Genomic DNA, 20,960 nt, shown 5'->3' with positions numbered 1-20,960 from the left:
AAAACCTATTGGGATAAAAACCATGACAAGGAAAAAAGAGTACAGTGACGTAATCTCCCCCTGGAAAAAATATGAATGGTCTTTTCTTCAAAGATCTCGTAGATGACGCATTCCGATGCTATGTATATGCTTCCTGAATATGGTAGTCGGAAGTGATTTTGTAAAGAGATCTGCTGCGTTGTCACTTGATCGGATATATTGGATATTGACTTCCTTGTTCTTCTCGAGTTCTTGAGCGTAGGAGAAGAATCTTGGAGGAATATGTTTTGTTCTGTCGCTCTTGATATAACCTTCTTTGATTTGAGCGACACAAGCTGCATTGTCTTCGTATAGTGTCGTTGGCTCCTTACTGCTGACCATTCCACTTGCATCTTTTATATGGTTTGACATGGATCTGAGCCATACACATTCTCTGCATGCTTCATGAAGCGCTATTAGTTCTGCGTGGTTCGAAGAGGTGGCGACCAAAGTCTGTTTTTGTGAACGCCACGAGATTGCAGTTCCTCCAATTGTGAAAACGTATCCAGTTTGGGATCGAGATTTATGTGGATCCGATAAATATCCTGCATCTGCAAAACCAACTAGACCAAACATAGAGTTTCTTCGATACAACAATCCCAAGTCAATCGTACCTTGAAGATAGGGGAATATGTGCTTAATTCCATTCTAGTGCCTGCGAGTAGGAGCTGGGTTGTANGTAGGAGCTGAGTTGTATCTTGCAAGTAAATTAGTTGCAAATGCAATGTCTGGTCGGGTACAATTTGCAAGATACATAAGTCCACCGATAGCACTCATATAAGGTACTTCGGGACCAAGTATTTCTTCATTCTCTTCACAAGGTCTGAATGGATCTGTATCAACATTCAGAGACCTACCGACCATTGGAGTACTCAAAGGAGTCGCTTTATCCATATAAAAGCGCTTTAAAATCTTTTTCGTATAATTTGATTGATGCACAAATACTCCATCTTGGAGATGTTCTATTAGAAGACCGAGGCAAAATTTTGTCTTTCCAAGATATTTCATTTCGAATTCTTCTTTCATATGAGTTCTAGCATCATCAATCTCCTTTTGAGTTCTAATTATATTGAGATCATCAACATATACGGCAATGATCACAAATCCCGATGAGGATTTCTTTATAAAGACGCAAGGGCATATTTCATTATTTACACACCCTTTCTTCAATAAGTGATCGCTTAAGCGATTATACCACATGCGTCCGGATTGTTTTAATCCGTAAAGTGATCGCTGTAATTTTACCGCATATATCTCATTAGGCTTTTCTTTTAAAATCTCAGGAACCTTAAATCCTTCTGGAATTTTCATGTGTATTTCATTATCCAATGATCCATATAAATACGCTGTCACTACATCCATAAGGTACATTTCTAAATTATTAGAAGCTGTTAGATTCATTAAGTACCTGAATGTAATTGCATCCATGACCGGAGAATATGTTTCCTCATAATCAACTCCCGGCCTTTGAGAAAAACCTTGTGCAACAAGTCGGGCTTTATATCGTGTTATCTCATCTTTCTCATTTCTCTTTCTCACGAAAACCCACTTGCACCCAACAGGTTTTATATCATTAGATGCAGTGACAATAGGTCCGAAGACATTTCTTTTATTAAGGGAGAACAATTCAGTTTGCATTGCACTTTTCCATTTCTCCCAGTCAGGCCTTTGTTGGCACTCTGACACAGACCTTGGATCAGGATCATCATTTTCATAATCAATCTCTTTAGATACAGAAAAAGAAAATATTCCATTTTCATCATCGATTTCATCTCTAGCCCATAATTTTCCATCTTGGGCATAGTTAATAGAGATCTCATAATTTTCTGTATCGTCTTCCTGATGACTTTTCTCTTTACTTGGTTCCTCTTGAACTTTTTCATTTCCGTCTCCCATTTTCTTTTTCTTTCGGGGATTTTTATCTTTAGAACCTATTGGCCTCCCCCGTTTCAATTGAACTTTAGGCTCATTAACCTTTTTTCCATCGATTTCCTCTCTAGGAATTGCAACTCTTGATGGTGCATTTGCAGCGGGAATATGTGATTTTGTCACCCTTTTTGTATCTGTGAACGCATCTGGTAATTGATTTGCCAAATTTTGTAAATGTACAATTTTCTGAACTTCCAGCTCACGTTGATTCGTAGGGGGATCAAGATGTACCAAAGATGGTGTATTCCATGTAATCTCTTTTGGTACCTGTTTAATTCCTCCCCCTAACGCTGGAAATTCATCTTCATTAAAATGGCAATCATCAAAACGTGCTGTAAACATATCACCAGCTTGTGGTTCAAGATAATTTATGATACTTGGTGATGCATAACCGACGTATATTCCCAATCTCCTTTGTGGCCCCATTTTTGTTCTTTGCGGTGGGACTATAGGAACATAAACCGCACAGCCAAAAACACGGAGATGAGAAATGTTTGGTTCTTGACCAGGCGTTAATTGTAAAGGGGAATATGTCTTGTATGCAATTGGTCGTATTTGGACCAATGCTGCAGCATGCAATATAGCATGACCCCATATAGAAATTGGGAGTTTTGTTCTCAATATCAACGGTCTAGCAATGAGTTGTAACCGTTTAATCAAAGATTCAGCCATGCCATTTTGTGTATGAACATGAGGGACCGGATGTTCAACATCAATTCCCATTGACATACAATATTCATTAAAAAAGCTTGTGAAGTGAATTCACCAGCGTTATCAAGCCTTACTTTCTTTATGGCATAATCAGGGAATTGTGCTTTTAACCTGATTATTTGGGAAATGAATTTTGCGAAAGCCGTATTTCTTGTTGTCAAAAGACACACATATGATCATCTACTAGATGCATCAATAATAACCATAAAATAACGAAATGGCCCGCATGAAGGGTGAATAGGTCCACATATATCACCATGTATTCTCTCTAAGAATATTGGCAATTCATTCCCGACTTTGGTTGGCGATGGCCTAATTATGAGTTTTCCTTGAGAACATGCATCACATGAAAACTCACCAGAACAATAAATTTTCTGGTTTTTTAACGGGTGGCCATTAGAATTTTGCACAATTTTTCGCATCATGATTGAACCAGGATGTCCAAGTCTCTCATGCCAAATCTTAAACGTATTAGTAAACTTTGAGTTTACTATAACATACAATGCGAATACATTTATTTTTGTGCAATATAATCCATAGGATAACATTGGTAACTCTTCCAATATATGTTTTTCCTCGGATTTGATGCAAAGATATTCAATGTCATTCTTATTCATAGTCTCTATAAGATATCCATTTCTTCGGATATCTCTGAAACTTATCAAGTTTCGTTGAGACTTAGGGGAATATAATGCATCTTTTATTTCAAATTTTGTTCCTCTTGGCATTAAAAAATTGGCTTCGCCAAAACCCATTATAATCTTTGCATTTCCAGATATAGTGCTCACGCCTTTAGCGGAGTCATTCATTTTGAGAGAGGAGAAATATTTTTTATCTCTAAATATTGAGTGCGTAGTAGCACTATCTGCTAGACACATTTCTTCGTCCTCAATCTCAAAAGTTGACATTTTCTGGAGATAAAACATTCATAAAATATGCATTAATATATAACAAAGTCTTAGGAGATTTAATATATATTACAAAAAGACTTTAAACACCAAAAGTTTTACAAGCATATTTTACATAAAGATTTTAATCGCATGATTTTCCACTCTCTTGATTGATGAGGAAATCTGCGATATCCATATGAGTTTCATCATTGAGACCATGGTAGGAAAGTCCAGCTTCATTTGAGATGAGATTGGTCTCAACGTCTCTTTCTTTTTCCTTTTGAGACGCTTGATATAGATCGGCCAAATGCTTTGGTATACGACAAGTTTGGTACCAATGACCTTTCATGCCGCATCTGTAACAAATACTCTCATCTTTTTTCTTTATAACGCGGCTGGCATCATTTACACGAAGATCGTTGTTGGCTTTGCCAGCGTTGAAGCTATTAGGATAGTGACATCTTCCTCTACCTCGGCCACGACCTCCTCCACGCCCACGACCACGACCACGGCCTCGACCGCGTCCGCGTCCGCGTCCTCGTCCTTGCCAATTATTATAATTGGATGAAGCAACATTCACTTCTGGAAGTGGAGCTGATCCAGTTGGACGAGTTTGATGATTCAGCATCACGAGTTGATTATTTTGTTCAGCAACAAGAAGAACGTGCATTAACTCAGAATATCGAGTGTATCCTTTGGTCAGGTATTGTTCTTGCAGGATTATATTTCCAGGATGAAAAGTTGAGAGCGTTTTTTCGATCATATCATAATCGCTCACTTCTTCGCCACACAAAGCCATCCTGGAGGTGATTCCGAACATAGCGGAATTAAATTCACCAACACTTTTGTAATCCAAGAACCGGAGATTTAACCACTCATGTCTAGCCTTTGGTAAGATCACATATTTCTGGTGATCAAACCTATCTTTGAGTGATTGCCAAAGATCTACAGGATCTTCTTTCGTGATGTACTCGTTTTTCAGATTATCGTGGAGGTGGTGGCGTAAAAACACCATGGCCTTGGCCTTATCCTCATCTGACGTCGTTTCCGACGGATCGATGGTGCTTAAAAGCCCATCCGATCTCAGATGCATTCGTGCATCCGATGCCCATGTCATATAATTTTTTCCAGATACATCAAGGGCAAGGATTTCGAGTCTGGCGAGATTTGACATAATTATCTACATGAATAATAAGTCCGTTATTAATTTATTCATGAGATTTTGAGGGGGCAGAGTCTTCCATAATATAATATAAATCTTAACATATGATCGAGAAGGCAAAGCCTATCTTTCTGATCAAGAATGTAGATCTATATGATCAAGTAGGCAGAGCCTACCATTATGATCAAGGAGAAGACATAGACTTTTTACTCCGTAAATATCTCATATATATATTCTTGAATTTAAAGGAATTTAAAGAAATTTTAAATAAACAAATTCGACATAAATTAGATGTTATCTCAAAATAGTGATCTGTATAGAAACGGTTGGATTGGTTGGAGCAGAGAGACGATCGTGCTGATAACGTGATATAAAAGAGATCTTAATATATATATACGTATGAGATTTCTTAGTATTTTGAATGAGTGGTGGAGAATTAAAGGAGAGAATGAGAGTAATATTAAAAGAAGGAAAGAGGACTTGTAATAAGAAAGTAAAAATTGTATATCACAATCACGTACAATGTTTCCTCTCATCACATATATATAGGCACATAATTAAGGATGAGTTACTTAATCAAAAGAGAGAAAATGACAAGTGTTAAAACATGTGTCATGTTTAGTGATGAATAATCACTTCTTTATAATATGTACAAAATTTACTATAAGCGTGAGGTTTTTGCTAAAATCAAAATAATTTCTATAATCAAAATAACGTGTTGAGATGATGACACTTCAAAGTAAGGAAAACTAACAAAGTAATAGTAATGATTAATCCAGTCGACCAGGCATTTGCGATCCATGTGTATAATTTGACTTTAATGAGACCGCCTGCTTCATCTCCCATGCAAAGCGTACCGAGACATCACACCACTGCCTTATATTCTCCTATCCAAAGTAGTCGGTCCGAATAGCGAATGCCAAGACACAAGGAAAAAAAGGTGAAATTAATCATATCTGACAGAACCATATAACAACAAAAAGTCCCAAGTCTAAATAGTAAAAATTGTATTGTTACTATAACTCTTTTCAATTTGCAGATAACTCGTTACACTTAGCAGATAACTAACCCAACCATATAACCTTTAGTAGAATTCAGTGGGTCCATTGCCCCAATCCATGTATTGGGAATCTCCTTTTTTAGCTAAAGTGGATGGGACTTGAAGAGGACATGCCTATACTTTTTTCAATAATGGGGATTACAACCCAAACTTATGATCATTGTATAACTTGTATTTGTAAATCAGTTATCTATAACCCACGTAAGATGTAATTATATAAAGATTTTACTTTCTGAATGGGAGATAGTTTATTTTCATTGTGATTTCAGTCATAGATGTAGTTAACCACTATCTATACTAGTATTTTTGCACCAGTTTTTGCTCAAAAATACTTTTTGGAAAATTTTTACATTTAATACATTGACTTTAATATTAGTTACCAAAAATTTCAAAATTAATTATAGGTAAGATTTAAAAAATAAGGAAATCTTTCTATCTCATTCAAACATAAATATATGATTCTCTTTCATTTTTATTTGAATTTATATTTAAATTATTTTGAATTATTCTATAATAAATTTAGTTAGTAAAAATTGTGATTTTTTCTTGCATATGATGTAATACAAATTTTTAAAAACGGACATATATTACTCAATAGATGAATAAAAAAATACGGGTACAATATTTCACATCGCCTAAAAAATTGGGCAATAGTTCAGACTCCAGAGTTATACTATAAAAAAGACAAAAATGATTCATAATACAAATGAGTAGAAAGCTTGATTTATCAGACATTCAAACTTCCAAAACTTTTATTTGGTTTATTCCGGTTCTTTATTTTTAAGATTTTTAAAAAGTTAAATATTATAAATATTTAAAATTTTAAAAAGTTAAATATTATAAATAGTATATTTTATAAAAAGTATAAATATTTATATTTTTTAAAAAGTTAAACTTTATAAAATGTTAAAAATATTAATAATATTTAAACGTTTATAGAGTTTCAAATATTCTAAATATTTAAACTTTATAAGAAGTTTAAATATTATAAATATTTCAACTGTTAAAAAAAGTTAGAAGACCTTTAAAATATTAATAACATAATTAAACTTTTACGAAAATTCAAATATGAGAAATACTCAACCATTTTAAGAATTCCAAGTATTATAAATATTTAAACTTTATAAGAAGCGCCAATCTTATAAAATGTAAATGGTTACAACTTTAATAAATAACATATCAACTCAATCTAATATTTATAATATAAAACAATAAATATTAAAAATAATGATCATATAGTGCGAGTTAAAATATCTCGGACAAAGTTATATACCGGGACGGATTTTGTCGATATTTATATAAATTTAAAATATCATTAATTTGGTGTTAAACGGGTAAAACATCATTTCATTATTTTGGTTAACACTATCGGTATCCCAGAACAGACATATCTAATTAAATTGATTAATAAATATTATGTAAAAAAATAATTTATATAGCAGTATTATATGGTTTAAACTTTAGACCATAAAATTAACAATTATTACATAATTATAACATATTTAACCAACAAATATAACTTATAATTTAAATGTTTTAGTTATAAATAATTTGTCTCGCAGTGTACCGCGGGTCTTAATCTAGTGTACGTTTAAAATGACAAGCTTATAAAAAAAACACAAGAAAGAAAAAAGGCAATTGTCATAAATACCACTAAAATAGGTTTTTATTACAAAAATACCATAATTTAGTTTTTTTTCCAAAAATACCACTAAAATGTAAATTTTTCCAAAAATACCACATAATTGAACTAAAGTTCTAATAATAAAAACTAATTCCTAAATTCTAAATATTAAACCCTACCCCTAAAAAGTATACCCTAAAACTAAATGTGTCAACCCAAACCTAAAAAAAAACTAAAATTTGGTATTTTTGGAAAAAAAAAATTTTAGTGGTATTTTTTTTTGAACAAATATAAACATATGCTATATATTTGTTCAAAAAAAAATAAAAAAAATAAACATATGCTATATATTGATTCACTCTTTCTTTGTCTAAGAAATTCCAGTTGGTCCACTCCACTCTTTTGGCAGAGACATGCACTCGATATTTTATATATTACCTTGGAAAACTATTTTTAACGGTTGGATTACCGTCTACCGATTTCATATTTATATAAATATTTTCAAATCATTTGACAAGTTAGAAACACAATATTGTTGTACCAAAGATTAACATATATAAAAAATAAAATAAGAGTCTTAAAGTTTCTGTCAACTCGAGTTTAGCTAGTGCTCAATTAAAGGAAATCTACGCAGGCGTTTGAGTAAAATCTATTGATGTTGTTATGTTGTTATGTCCACATCATCTTATACGTTGCTGCCATATAATTTAGTTTATACATATTCAATTACTCAATAGACATACGCACATGTGTACAATTCTGATGGGTCCAGCAAGTGCCGTATTTGTGTCCGCACAATATGTGACTTACAAATTATGCATCCCGAAAACAATGGATACGAATCATGTAACCATGCAACTATAAGGTAGGGGTATATAGCGTTAGCTAGGGTACACATGTGTATGACACTGTAGATTGGTAAAGGGGCCGATGTCATAGTACATATCATTGGGGTGTGATATGAGAACGCATTTATGTTGTCTGCCAGGAAATCACACAAACATATCAGAAACGATACTTCGATTTATATTTGTAGTCAACGAGTTATAGTATATAGCAAAGTCCAAAACACCAGGTACGATGTAAGTGTTATGTACACTTCCTTTGTTTCGGACTCCAAAAATAGAGTTAATAATACGACAATTGTCCGAAGATAGAATTTTAGATTAACAACGCATAAAGTGGTAATAGCCTTTGAAACAATGAAACGACAAAAAGAAATTATAAATCAATATTTGCAACTAGTTGCTATGTTTTGAAGAAAAATCATTAGCTAATCTGCTAGAATTTGCTTTTTGGTAAATTACCAAGGATCTTATCAGTTTTCCTTTTTTTGTCCACAAAAAAAGTATTGTGTTAGTGATCGTTGCATCTGTCCCTAGTGTGAGATTGATGCGATGTATAGTCAATTTAGTTGTTCTCTATACTGTAATCTTGTGGTGGTTGTCGGCTAATGTGTACCATCGTCATGATAACACAGGCCATAACATGTCCTTGTAGCCCAAATTTTGTAATTTTTTTTTTCTAACCAAATTATATAACTTTAAAACATTTATCCAAATGTTACATCATTCGTATTCACTTGTTTCTATTTTCTTCATATAGGGTTACTCATATAAATACGCACATTAATTCAAGAACTCCACCAGGTAAATAATTAGAAAATTTTGTTTTTAGGTAGTTGCGCTGGAGAAGATTGGTAGAGTGCCCGTAACAATGGTCATAATTGATTTTGCATGTTTTGAAAAAAAAAACATGTTAGTTGCTCCTATGGCATGTTATCCAAAAAGAAAAGAAATTGCTCGTATGGCATAATTCAACCAAGTAAAAATATTTTTTTTTAACGCAAAAGCCTATGGCGACGAATTCTTTTTATGACGACGACACATTTGATTTGAGCATCACATTTAACCTTGTGTTATACATTGTTTATTCTAGTATCCTCGCTTTAATTATAACTAACTTCGGACCCGCACGTACATGCAGAATTATGTTTATAAACCAATTTATTTAAGTATTTATAATCAAACTCATACTAATTAATATTCTAGTTTGATTTTTGGTTTAGTTTATTAATATTTGAAAATTTGAAATAATAATGATTTCACCAAAATTTTAAAATTCGGAACGACATAATGATTGGACTGATAACAAACGAAATCAATTGATTAGATTCTATTAAATTTGTGAACTATCAAATCAAATATATAACCGTTAACAACGATGAAAACCTGTTTGAGACAAATATGAATATTTAATGGTGGGCGTAATTCTCTTTTCATTTTGTCATGTTCCATCATATCCTATATCTGTTCTCAAATTTCTGTTGCATAAAAGAATACATTACTAATATGGGACATTTTGAAAATAAGACAAATTTGTATTTTTGATCGAAAACAGGATGGGACCAGACGAAAACGTACATTCTCAAACTCCCGTATGGAATAAACATAAATATAAATTCATAGTATATTTATATATCATATGTTATAATAAAAATATTACAAAATTAATTGACTTCTTTATTTTTATTATTTTATATATGGTTCACCTATATTAGATTATGTTTTTTTGTTTTAATATTTTAAACTGTTATAGAACATATTTTATGTATTTTTTATTTCTAATTTATTTTGAACTTATGCTAGCTCAATTGAAAATAGTAAGATTTATTTTAGAACAATAAATGTATTTTATCATGTAATAGAACATGTCAAGAATTAGAATTATTTATTTAGTATGTGTAAACATATTTATTTAGTATAACATCCGTAACCCAAATTTTTGTCATTTTGGTTTTTAGTTCAGTTTCATATTCGTGTCATTTTTTTAATTATGTAAGTAAGTTGGTATATTTGGCAACATGAATATATGTCATGTTTTTTTTTTTTTTTTTTTTTTAATTTTTAAGTGTGCTCCCCATTTAATAGTATAGATGACTAATACATCACATTTACCAGCAAACCTGAAAAATATCAATAATGAATGTCTCAAATGCTTGTCCTACCAATGGTATATACTAGTATATGCTATTGAATCGTCGGAGACCAAACTTAGATAATATATATATATAACTATATATAAGTGCAGGAAAATGATAAAGCTAAGATATTCAACGGTTTTTGTGTGGAAATAAACTAAACAGGTTAGCACAATCAAGATTTGAAAGTAAGATAGAAAGCTGAAAGTATATGCTAATGAATAATTAGCAAATAATGCAGATTTAAGACTAGGGGTAAGATAACCACATTAAATTTTGTTTTTATTTAACTTCATGGTGTTAGGGAAAAATCTAACAAGATTTTCAGTGGATATTTTAGAAAACATGGAAAAATTATATTGTGTGATGATATGCACGATGATTCGATCCATGGGAATTAATTATAAAGTATATCTTAGATTCAAATAATTATACTATATATTGGTTAACGTAGTTTATTCGGTTAGGTTTAGTGATATCACCGAAACATGTTTTTTATTCAAGATATTTTTTAGATTTCAGTGAAAGGTAAATATATCTAGCAGCACTAAACAATAAACATATTCTACTCGAATGAAACACCAATAAAAACACTAAGCAACACCATCAAGGATATGTTTTGTAAAGATCTAATCTCTATATTTTGATTTATTAGTGACATTGATCGAGTGCACAAAACTTTTGTTTTCCGCTTCAATGTGGTTAACAACCAATTCATGTCGCTAAATCTTATATAAAAATATTTCTGACCATACTCCTTCACAAGTCAAAATCATCTCTAGATCTCAAAAGATCACCCAAAGGTATATTAAGACAACATTAGAGGTTTAGTTTAGATCTTGGTATATTAAGATATCTCTCCCTATACAGTTTATATATTTCATGGATGATCACTATTCATGATAATCCGAAAACCTAGCGCATGCAGATCAAAATAGTTCTTTATATTCTTAAAGAACAATTTTAACTTTGCCATTAAAGAAGGAATTATTTCAATCATGGATACAAAGCCAACTTATATCCGTAGTATTTTGTCGTTGTGGCTAAATCATTTTAAGATAAGCAAAGAATTGGTAATGTCGGTGAGGGCATCTCCAACCCACCTATATATTTGCTTTTTAACTCTATTTTAGAGTAAAATCTACTCCAATCCATCTCTATTTCTACCTTTATAAAAGAGATCTCTATTTTTTCCTCTATATATATAGAGTAATTCTATTTTTTTCTCTATAATAGAGTTGAACTTTTTTATTTATAAAATGGTCCTTAAACTTTAAACACTTTTATATTTATGATCACAATAAATAAAATATATATTTTAAATAGTTTAATAATAATTTAATGAAGTGGAGGTTTTTATTCATACCATAATATTATTTTTAATACAACAAAGAATAATTATTTAATATATAGGTAAATTACTTCCGGATCCACCAATATCCCTAAAAATTTGTCCAATCGAACCAAACGACGTAGATGGAGGAGGAGCTTGCTGGTTTTGTTGTTGATCGTTCCGTTTTTGTAAAATTTGCGCTTGTTGAGTCTGAAGATATCCACGAACATTTGAATGTACGAAATTCAAGTCACCAAATAAAATTTTGTTTTCTTCCTTTAGCTCTTTCAAAGCATAATTTTTATTTTGCATCTCCAAATGTTGTTGTCTTTGTTCACTTGTCTTCTTTAATTGCTCCAAAAATTGTTTATTTCCTTCTTTTAAAGTGTTGATAATCGATGTTGTTTGATCACCAATTTTTCTTTTCATTTTGGATTTTTTTACCCCAAGAGGTCGTGGAGAGGAAGATCCACCAACAATCTCATCATCATCATTCCAAATTTAGTGAAGAAGAAGATAAATATAGAGATGCTTGTGTAGGAGAACCAATGGTAGGATTATCTGATTCTAACGAGAAGTTCCACCTCCATGAGTCCAAATGGCGGAAGATGAAGATATCCGATTCCAAGAATTTCTAGGTCGATTTAGAAAAATCAAAGATAAAGAAGCTCATTTCTCACTTCGAAATGCATTAATTGAGCATTTGTGGGAAAAATACACTAATGTTGATGGTTAAAAAAATCTACTATTTTTTATTATTTTATATGATGCAATGTATTTGTTTTAATAAATGTGATATTTAAATAATATTTATGAATATTAAAAATTTAAATAATATCATAATTTTATGAAAGTTTCAAAAATACTAAAATAAATGGGTTAGTTTGTAACTTTTATAAGTAAAATGTATTTATAGTAAAATAAAAAAGAAATCTCTATGAAATATTCTTTTTTAGAGGAGAAAATAGAGGTATCCATAGGAGCAAAAGTCACTTTTATTATAGAATTCCTCTATTTTAGAAGTAAAAATAGGGAAAATCATTAGAGATGGTATAAGTAAAATGTCAAGGTTGCTTATTGAACCTATACATTAATTACTTCTCTTTTCGTCCAGTCTTTTTTTTTACAGCCGTCTCTTTGTTGAAGTATCGTTATTAATATGAGTGGAGCCTTCATCAATTCTATTATATATGACGCTTTATCCATACATTATTATCTTTGTGATGCATGTGTAATTAGTAATTACTGACTAGCAATCAGAGAGTAACTCTTTCATCATTATTATCATATTTCGCGGTTGTTTTAGCGTGAAACAAAGGCCATTGTAAGTGGAAAAATAAAGGAATTAAGTACGTAGCAAGCTGATCCATCGTTTTCTGTGAGCATTAAAAGAAAAGAAAAGCACATTATTGATGGGAAAAAAAAACAATATACAAAAATACAAAAAAAAAATCCACATGTCATTATTGTGGTGGTGTAGTTAATTTCCGTTTTTAGGCAGAAGCAGATATGGCTGCTGCGGCTGCGATTCGAGCCGCGTCACATATCGCCTGTTTATATTCCGGGTCAACAATCGTCTCTCCTTAACTTGACCAGAGTCTTTAAGTCATTTTCCTTTAGGGTCAAAAAACGTATATGTACTCCGAAACACCTAGCTTTGTTCACGTAAACAACTAAACAAGCTATAACTGGCTGGTTACATCTTCGATTTAGAGTTTCGGTTTACACAACCAATTAATGTTCAACAAACGGTTTTTTTCGTTATATATAGCAGAATTTGTTTATGGGAAGTTATAGAACTTGTGAGGGTTAGACTGTTAACATTACAATACTAGATATGTATAGTTGATTTCACCATGTTTGGTTGTCAAAGCAACATATCAAATGAACTTGCTTGCTACCTATATGCAAATAAAAAGTGTGGTCAGGAAACAAAACAAGTCATATACAAATTTGAAGCTAGAAAGATTCGGTAGGAACAAGTTATACAAAACTTATTCATGTAATAAAAAACAAAAACTAAACCATCGTTTACCACGTGCCCATCCAGCTGTGATTGCACTTCAACTTCTGGCTAAGAAACGGAAAGACAACATACCAATTTCGTCAATTAGGCTCAACTTTTCAATGGTGAAAGTGATTTTGTATCTGCTGAATAAAGTATAGATACACTCATTCATAAAAGGATATAAAATCTTTCAGTTAGAAGGTTAGCTAGTCTTCAGCTTAGATAGATTAGTTTTGGAACGTTCAATCCAAAGAGATTGCTAAAGCAACATTGTGTTCCATGTGTTTGCAACCGTTACCAAAACTCAACAGTTAGGAAACATACAATAATTAATGAAGTGGTGTCAGAAAAAAAAAATGTAAAATATTATATGCCGACTAAAGCATTGCGACCATTAGTTGTTGCTGAAATCGTCATCTTCAACTCCTCTTCAACTCCTAACGTTAGGCACGTTCACGAAAAGTTTTCGAAAAATATCCCACAACGCCAATTTTAAACCCTGAAGATTACATATTTACATTTGTATATATTATATATAGTTTTCTAATCTAAAGGAAAATGTGACATGGCAGTGAGGAGAAACTAAACCATCTTTCCTAATGGACAAGTGTCAGCAGAGCCATACAATTATAAAGTAATATAATGATTAAGGGGGGAGCGATGATGATATCATCAGTAGCTGAGTTGAGGGTAGAATGTGTAATTTACGAAAATGATTGAAAGTGGAAACGTAAGCTTTCTGGCTTTCGCGTCTTCTATCTGTGTCCGGGACAATACATGCATCAGAATCACACATCTGTGAATCGGAGCTTTATCCACTTATTGTAACTATATTTATCTTTTCACTTTCACGGCTAGGTCAAACTCATGTAACTTCAAATTTATTATACCTTCAACTGTTTGTGTAAATAATACACACATTAATCATCTTAATTATAAAAAAAATGTCATTGTGTACTAGTTTATCCCCCTACTGTGTTGTTGTTAGTTGTGTGATCATTTTTAAATGTGAACAATAACAAAATTATTCTAGAACCGGAGTAAAACCAAAAATTAAGAATAATGGATATCTTCTTCAACCAAAACAAAAGAAAGAATAGTGGATATCGTAATTTTTGGATATATGCGTTTATTAAATTATATTATGAGATAGATTAATTAAGATGCATGCATGAGTGTTTTTTTTTTTTTTTATAACTTTTCACCGAGTGATCTATTCCTATAGTAAATCCAACGCTTTTGAATTATTTTCTCATATATTTATTTATTTACTAATGCAGACACTATGCTCAAACTCCTATAAAAGGAAGAAACCACCTTAGCACTTCTCCTCATTCCTCACTTCCAACCGTCCAAAGCAAAAAATACCAAAGCAAACAAAAAAAACTTCCTAAACCCAACTCGAGCGGTTTTCAAATGGGCACGGAGGACTACACATTCCCTGAAGGAGCGGAGGAGCTTCACCGCCGCCATCACACGGTGGAGGCTCCACAGCCTCAACCGTTCTTGAAGTCACTTCAGTACTCACTCAAGGAAACTTTGTTTCCGGACGATCCTTTTAGACAGTTTAAGAACCAGAATGCATCAAGAAAAGTGGTGTTAGGCCTCAAATACTTCTTGCCGATTTTTGAATGGGCTCCACGCTACAACTTCAAGTTCTTTAAATCAGATCTCATCGCCGGAATCACCATCGCTAGCTTGGCCATCCCTCAGGGCATCAGTTACGCTAAACTTGCCAATTTGCCCCCCATCCTTGGCCTTTGTAAGCGTGTTATTATTCACTATTTTCTTCTAATAATTAACCGCTAAATTTCTGTATTTATTAAAAATTAGCTTCTGTGATACAACCAAACTCTTAATAGGTTTGTGTATTTATTGTACTGTCTTTGTGTTNAATAGTGGATATCGTAATTTTTGGATATATGCGTTTATTAAATTATATTATGAGATAGATTAATTAAGATGCATGCATGAGTGTTTTTTTTTTTTTTTATAACTTTTCACCGAGTGATCTATTCCTATAGTAAATCCAACGCTTTTGAATTATTTTCTCATATATTTATTTATTTACTAATGCAGACACTATGCTCAAACTCCTATAAAAGGAAGAAACCACCTTAGCACTTCTCCTCATTCCTCACTTCCAACCGTCCAAAGCAAAAAATACCAAAGCAAACAAAAAAAACTTCCTAAACCCAACTCGAGCGGTTTTCAAATGGGCACGGAGGACTACACATTCCCTGAAGGAGCGGAGGAGCTTCACCGCCGCCATCACACGGTGGAGGCTCCACAGCCTCAACCGTTCTTGAAGTCACTTCAGTACTCACTCAAGGAAACTTTGTTTCCGGACGATCCTTTTAGACAGTTTAAGAACCAGAATGCATCAAGAAAAGTGGTGTTAGGCCTCAAATACTTCTTGCCGATTTTTGAATGGGCTCCACGCTACAACTTCAAGTTCTTTAAATCAGATCTCATCGCCGGAATCACCATCGCTAGCTTGGCCATCCCTCAGGGCATCAGTTACGCTAAACTTGCCAATTTGCCCCCCATCCTTGGCCTTTGTAAGCGTGTTATTATTCACTATTTTCTTCTAATAATTAACCGCTAAATTTCTGTATTTATTAAAAATTAGCTTCTGTGATACAACCAAACTCTTAATAGGTTTGTGTATTTATTGTACTGTCTTTGTGTTTTAGATTCGAGTTTTGTACCGCCATTGGTGTACGCGGTGCTAGGGAGTTCAAGGGATTTGGCGGTGGGTACGGTAGCGGTTGCGTCTCTTTTGACAGGTGCGATGCTGAGCAAAGAAGTCGATGCTGAGAAAGATTCTAAGCTTTACCTTCACCTTGCTTTCACCGCCACTTTTTTCGCCGGCGTTCTCGAAGCCTCTCTCGGCATTTTCAGGTTCTTTTCTTTTTTTTTTTTACTTTATTTATCCTTATTTCAATTTTGTCTTTTTCATATGGTTTTGCTTGTGTAAAAGTATATGGAGTTATATTATACAGTATATTTGGATCCAAAGCATGTGGACAAAAGATTCTGGCATAAAAAAATATCTACCAAATAGTAACTTTTTCTTACCTTGATTTCTTCCTTTTGTACGTGAAAAAAAAAAGCACTCTAAAATAATTCACAAACCCCAAACTTGGAGTGAAATACGTCATAGCGAGTTCACGTGAAACAAAGATAATAATAGTAGCTGATTAACGAGCCAATATGGACAAAGCTAGATAATTATAGAAAAGCTTACGGTAATATAATTACTCGACTGGTATAATGATTGGTTTAATAAAAATATACTATGCAACAGTGGAGAATCATACTAGAATACTGTAATATAATTACTTTAATTGACTGGTAAGAACGGTTGAATATACATGTATACAAATCATAGTGTCATTGATTCAAAAGAACACGAGAGATTCACTTCTGTCAGCTCTGTGACGTATAGAAATAGTATATTATAGGTCGAATCTTTTATTTGGTTCCCCAAAATTTGGGTATACCTGGCCAGAAATGGATTAGGACCTACAGGCTTTAACTGAGGTCGGTGAGTTTGATCATGATGACATGTATTAAATAATGCAAACTGATTGTAACTGATTGTTAATTAATTAGTACGTAATACACAATATTAAAAATAAAATAAAAGAAACAAAAAATAATGAAAATGAAAAATTTGCAGGTTAGGGTTCATAGTGGATTTTCTATCGCATGCAACGATAGTAGGATTCATGGGAGGAGCAGCGACGGTGGTGAGTCTTCAACAGCTTAAGGGTATCTTCGGACTTAAGCATTTCACTGACGCCACTGACGTTATCTCTGTCATGCGTTCAGTTTTCTCCCAAACTCACCAGGTGTCTCTCATTTCCGCTATGTCTTTATTACTAAATTATTAGTATATCATTAGTTTACTAAATACTCCATCCAAAATATCATCCCCGAGGTCGATGATTGTTCTCTTCATTAAAATAATCATGGTATTAAACAGTAATTAAACATGTGTTTATGTTTTGTTTGTTTATTTGTTTTTTGTTGATGTGTAGTGGAGATGGGAGAGTGGCGTTCTCGGATGTGGTTTCCTTTTCTTTCTTCTTTCAACCAGATTTTTCGTAAGATTGATTCTCTACCTTTATCATTTAAATAAGGGACTACGTAATTAATACTAGTGCATCATTTATTTGGACTTGGACGCTACAATGATCTTTCGTATAATTATTCCATTACTACTTTATTGCTCTTCGTCTTTTTCAATCTTTATTTTCTGGAAAGAATTAAAAAATAATGTGACGAGCGATTGGAAGTAATCCTTAGATGTAATTAATTACACTATATTAATGGAAAACCTGATTCATGCTTTAACTACGAATTGATGATGCAGAGCACGAAGAAACCAAAATTCTTTTGGGTGGCGGCGATGGCTCCTTTGACCTCAGTGATTCTTGGAAGTCTTTTGGTTTACTTCACTCACGCTGAGAGACATGGTGTTCAAGTGGTATTATTCATTCTCTCTCGGATCACCTTAATTATCTTTCAAATTCGAAAATAAGAATAAATAAACAAAATCATTCTCAATTAATTAAGACATATAGCGTGTATGTATGTATTTCACCAAAATCTATAAACAATTTAATTTAAAGAAAAAGAAATAAGTTAGGTAGAATATTATGGTCAGAAAAGGAACAAGAAGCATGAAGTTGAAGGTATAGACTTATGACAAAAGAAGTGGGCTCATGGACTTTTGTAGTTTTGTCCGAAAGGGAGAGAGATATGATAGAATAAAGTAAGGTGTACCGATTGATTGTGCAGATAGGGAACCTGAAGAAAGGGTTGAATCCACTCTCCGGTTCTGATCTCATCTTTACTTCGCCTTACATGGCGACAGCTGTTAAGACTGGCCTCATCACCGGCATCATTGCTCTCGCTGTAAGCCCACAGTCTCTATTTTTTTTGTTTTATTCTAAATTATATACAAAGTTAGAGATATATACAGTATATAGATATGTTATTATTACTATGGAACTATAGACTAGTTGCAAGTAACTGGATATAAGTTTTAAAGCTTGAGAGAGTACTAGCCAAGATATAAGATAAGACGAAGATATAAGATATAGTGTTATCATTAACTTATAGATGTTATATACTCCCTCGTTTCAAAATACAACATGTTTTAATTAAAGCACGCAGATTAAGAAGTCTTTATTTTTAACAAGTTCAACTAATCAGAAACAATACTGCATGATATAAAATTCTAAACTAATCTAAAAATTGCATAGAAACTTGAAAATATTATATATTATGAAACAAAAAAATTCTCTAAAACATCTTATATTTTGAAACGGATGGAGTATAATATATTCCTTATCTATTTACATATATGCTTGTTATAGCAAGTAAATTAACTAACTAAAAAAATCAAGCTACCTATTCATATAAATAACGATTTTGATTGTAAATAGTGAAACTTAAAAACTTATCAAAATAAAATAAAACTCATGTGTAAAATGCAGGAAGGAATAGCTGTAGGGAGGAGCTTTGCAATGTTCAAGAACTACAATATAGACGGGAACAAAGAAATGATAGCGTTTGGAATGATGAACATCGTTGGTTCCTTCACATCTTGTTACCTCACAACAGGTAAGTACTCTACTAACATACAGCATATGGCTTCTATATATGAAGACAATTAGCACATTAGTCACATTACAATACATGCATGTTATATCATTATAGGGAAAATCTTGTAATACAGTATTTAATTAATTACGACGTACCATGCTACTAGGACCGTTTTCGAGGTCGGCCGTGAACTACAACGCGGGTTGTAAGACGGCAGTGTCCAACATAGTTATGGCAATTGCGGTTATGATCACACTGCTCTTCCTCACGCCGCTTTTTTACTACACACCACTCGTCGTCCTCTCGGCCATCATCATATCCGCAATGCTCGGACTCATTGACTATCAAGCTGCCATCCATCTCTGGAAAGTCGATAAGTTCGACTTCCTAGTCTGCATGAGCGCTTACGTTGGGGTCGTATTCGGCAGTGTAGAGATTGGACTCGTCGTCGCAGTAAGTATATACCTTATAGTGCCGAATTTACCTAGACTTCATTATCTTTTTTTTTTTATTATTGCTTTCTATTTGCGTTTGTCATTTACACACTTGCAATTTACCAGAATATTTTAAGACATTTTGCAACTTTAAGAAATATTTTTTCTAAAACAGCTTTAAATGTTATTTTTTTTCTTTCGCCGTGATGAAGGTGGCCATATCGATAGCAAGGTTGTTGCTGTTTGTGTCGAGGCCAAAAACGGCGGTGAAGGGAAACATACCAAACAGCATGATATATAGAAACACTGAGCAGTACCCTTCATCAAGAACCGTTCCTGGTATTCTCATCTTAGAGATTGATGCTCCAATCTACTTTGCCAACGCCAGTTACTTGCGTGAAAGGTAACCTAACCTTCATTCGTATACACATGCCAAAGATTGAGGATTGGTTTTGAATTAAGTTTTCAATACATCTACAGAATCATAAGGTGGATCGATGAAGAGGAAGATAGAGTCAAACAATCAGGAGAAAGCAGTTTACAATATATCATACTCGATATGTCCGGTAATGATATGATACTGATTTTCTCTGACACTAGCTAGTATTGTTTTCGCTCGAGTCTTACTTTGTGTGTGTTTTTGTAAAAAACAGCTGTTGGTAATATTGACACAAGCGGTATAAGTATGATGGAGGAAATTAAGAAAGTCATCGACAGAAGGGCGTTAAAGGTAAACACAATACGTCGCCATATAATATAATTACATTTTAAGGATATATATGCGCTATCCGCCTATCCGTTACCTCATATTATTCCTATTTTTTTTTTATAATCACACAGTTAGTATTGGCAAATCCAAAAGGAGAGGTAGTGAAGAAATTAACCAGATCCAACTTTATCGGTGATCATTTGGGAAAAGAGTGGATGTTCTTAACTGTAGGAGAAGCCGTGGAGGCTTGTAGCTTTATGCTTCACACGTTTAGAAACGAACAACCAGCCTCCACTAAAGAGCCTTGGAACAACGTATAGTACTCCTTATTTTTGTTGTCGTTTGTGTGACTTCTCGTTATTAAGTAGTTTCGATGTAAACTCGTATATCCAGGAAACAAGTAAAACATGAAACACATTTTGTAATATTTGATTGTGAGTCAAAGTGACTACTTAAACATGATACGAGTTTACGATCAAAGAC

General features: G+C 33.0%; 1 protein-coding gene across 2 annotated transcripts; it reads left to right on the top strand.

Annotated features, from left to right (window-relative positions):
- On the top strand, positions 15,043 to 20,957 carry LOC104791436 (sulfate transporter 3.1). Of its 2 annotated transcripts, none has more exons than XM_010517327.2 (12): positions 15,043 to 15,477; positions 16,412 to 16,619; positions 17,401 to 17,572; positions 17,762 to 17,827; positions 18,097 to 18,210; positions 18,525 to 18,641; positions 19,226 to 19,352; positions 19,501 to 19,787; positions 19,981 to 20,171; positions 20,249 to 20,334; positions 20,422 to 20,498; positions 20,609 to 20,957. In XM_010517327.2, exons 1-12 carry the CDS (start codon positions 15,132 to 15,134, stop codon positions 20,795 to 20,797), a joined length of 1,980 nt encoding a protein of 659 aa, XP_010515629.1. In that variant the 5' UTR covers positions 15,043 to 15,131; the 3' UTR covers positions 20,798 to 20,957. The 2 variants fall into 2 exon arrangements, with proteins under 2 accessions (XP_010515629.1, XP_010515628.1); XM_010517326.2 differs by lacking the exon at positions 15,043 to 15,477 and adding an exon at positions 15,829 to 16,276.

This window comes from Camelina sativa, chromosome 6 (assembly GCF_000633955.1).
Source record: "Camelina sativa cultivar DH55 chromosome 6, Cs, whole genome shotgun sequence".
NCBI classification, from domain to species: Eukaryota; Viridiplantae; Streptophyta; class Magnoliopsida; order Brassicales; family Brassicaceae; genus Camelina; species Camelina sativa.
The sequence above is the reverse complement of the archived record's forward strand: the minus strand, read 5'-3'. Positions and strand labels throughout refer to the sequence as shown.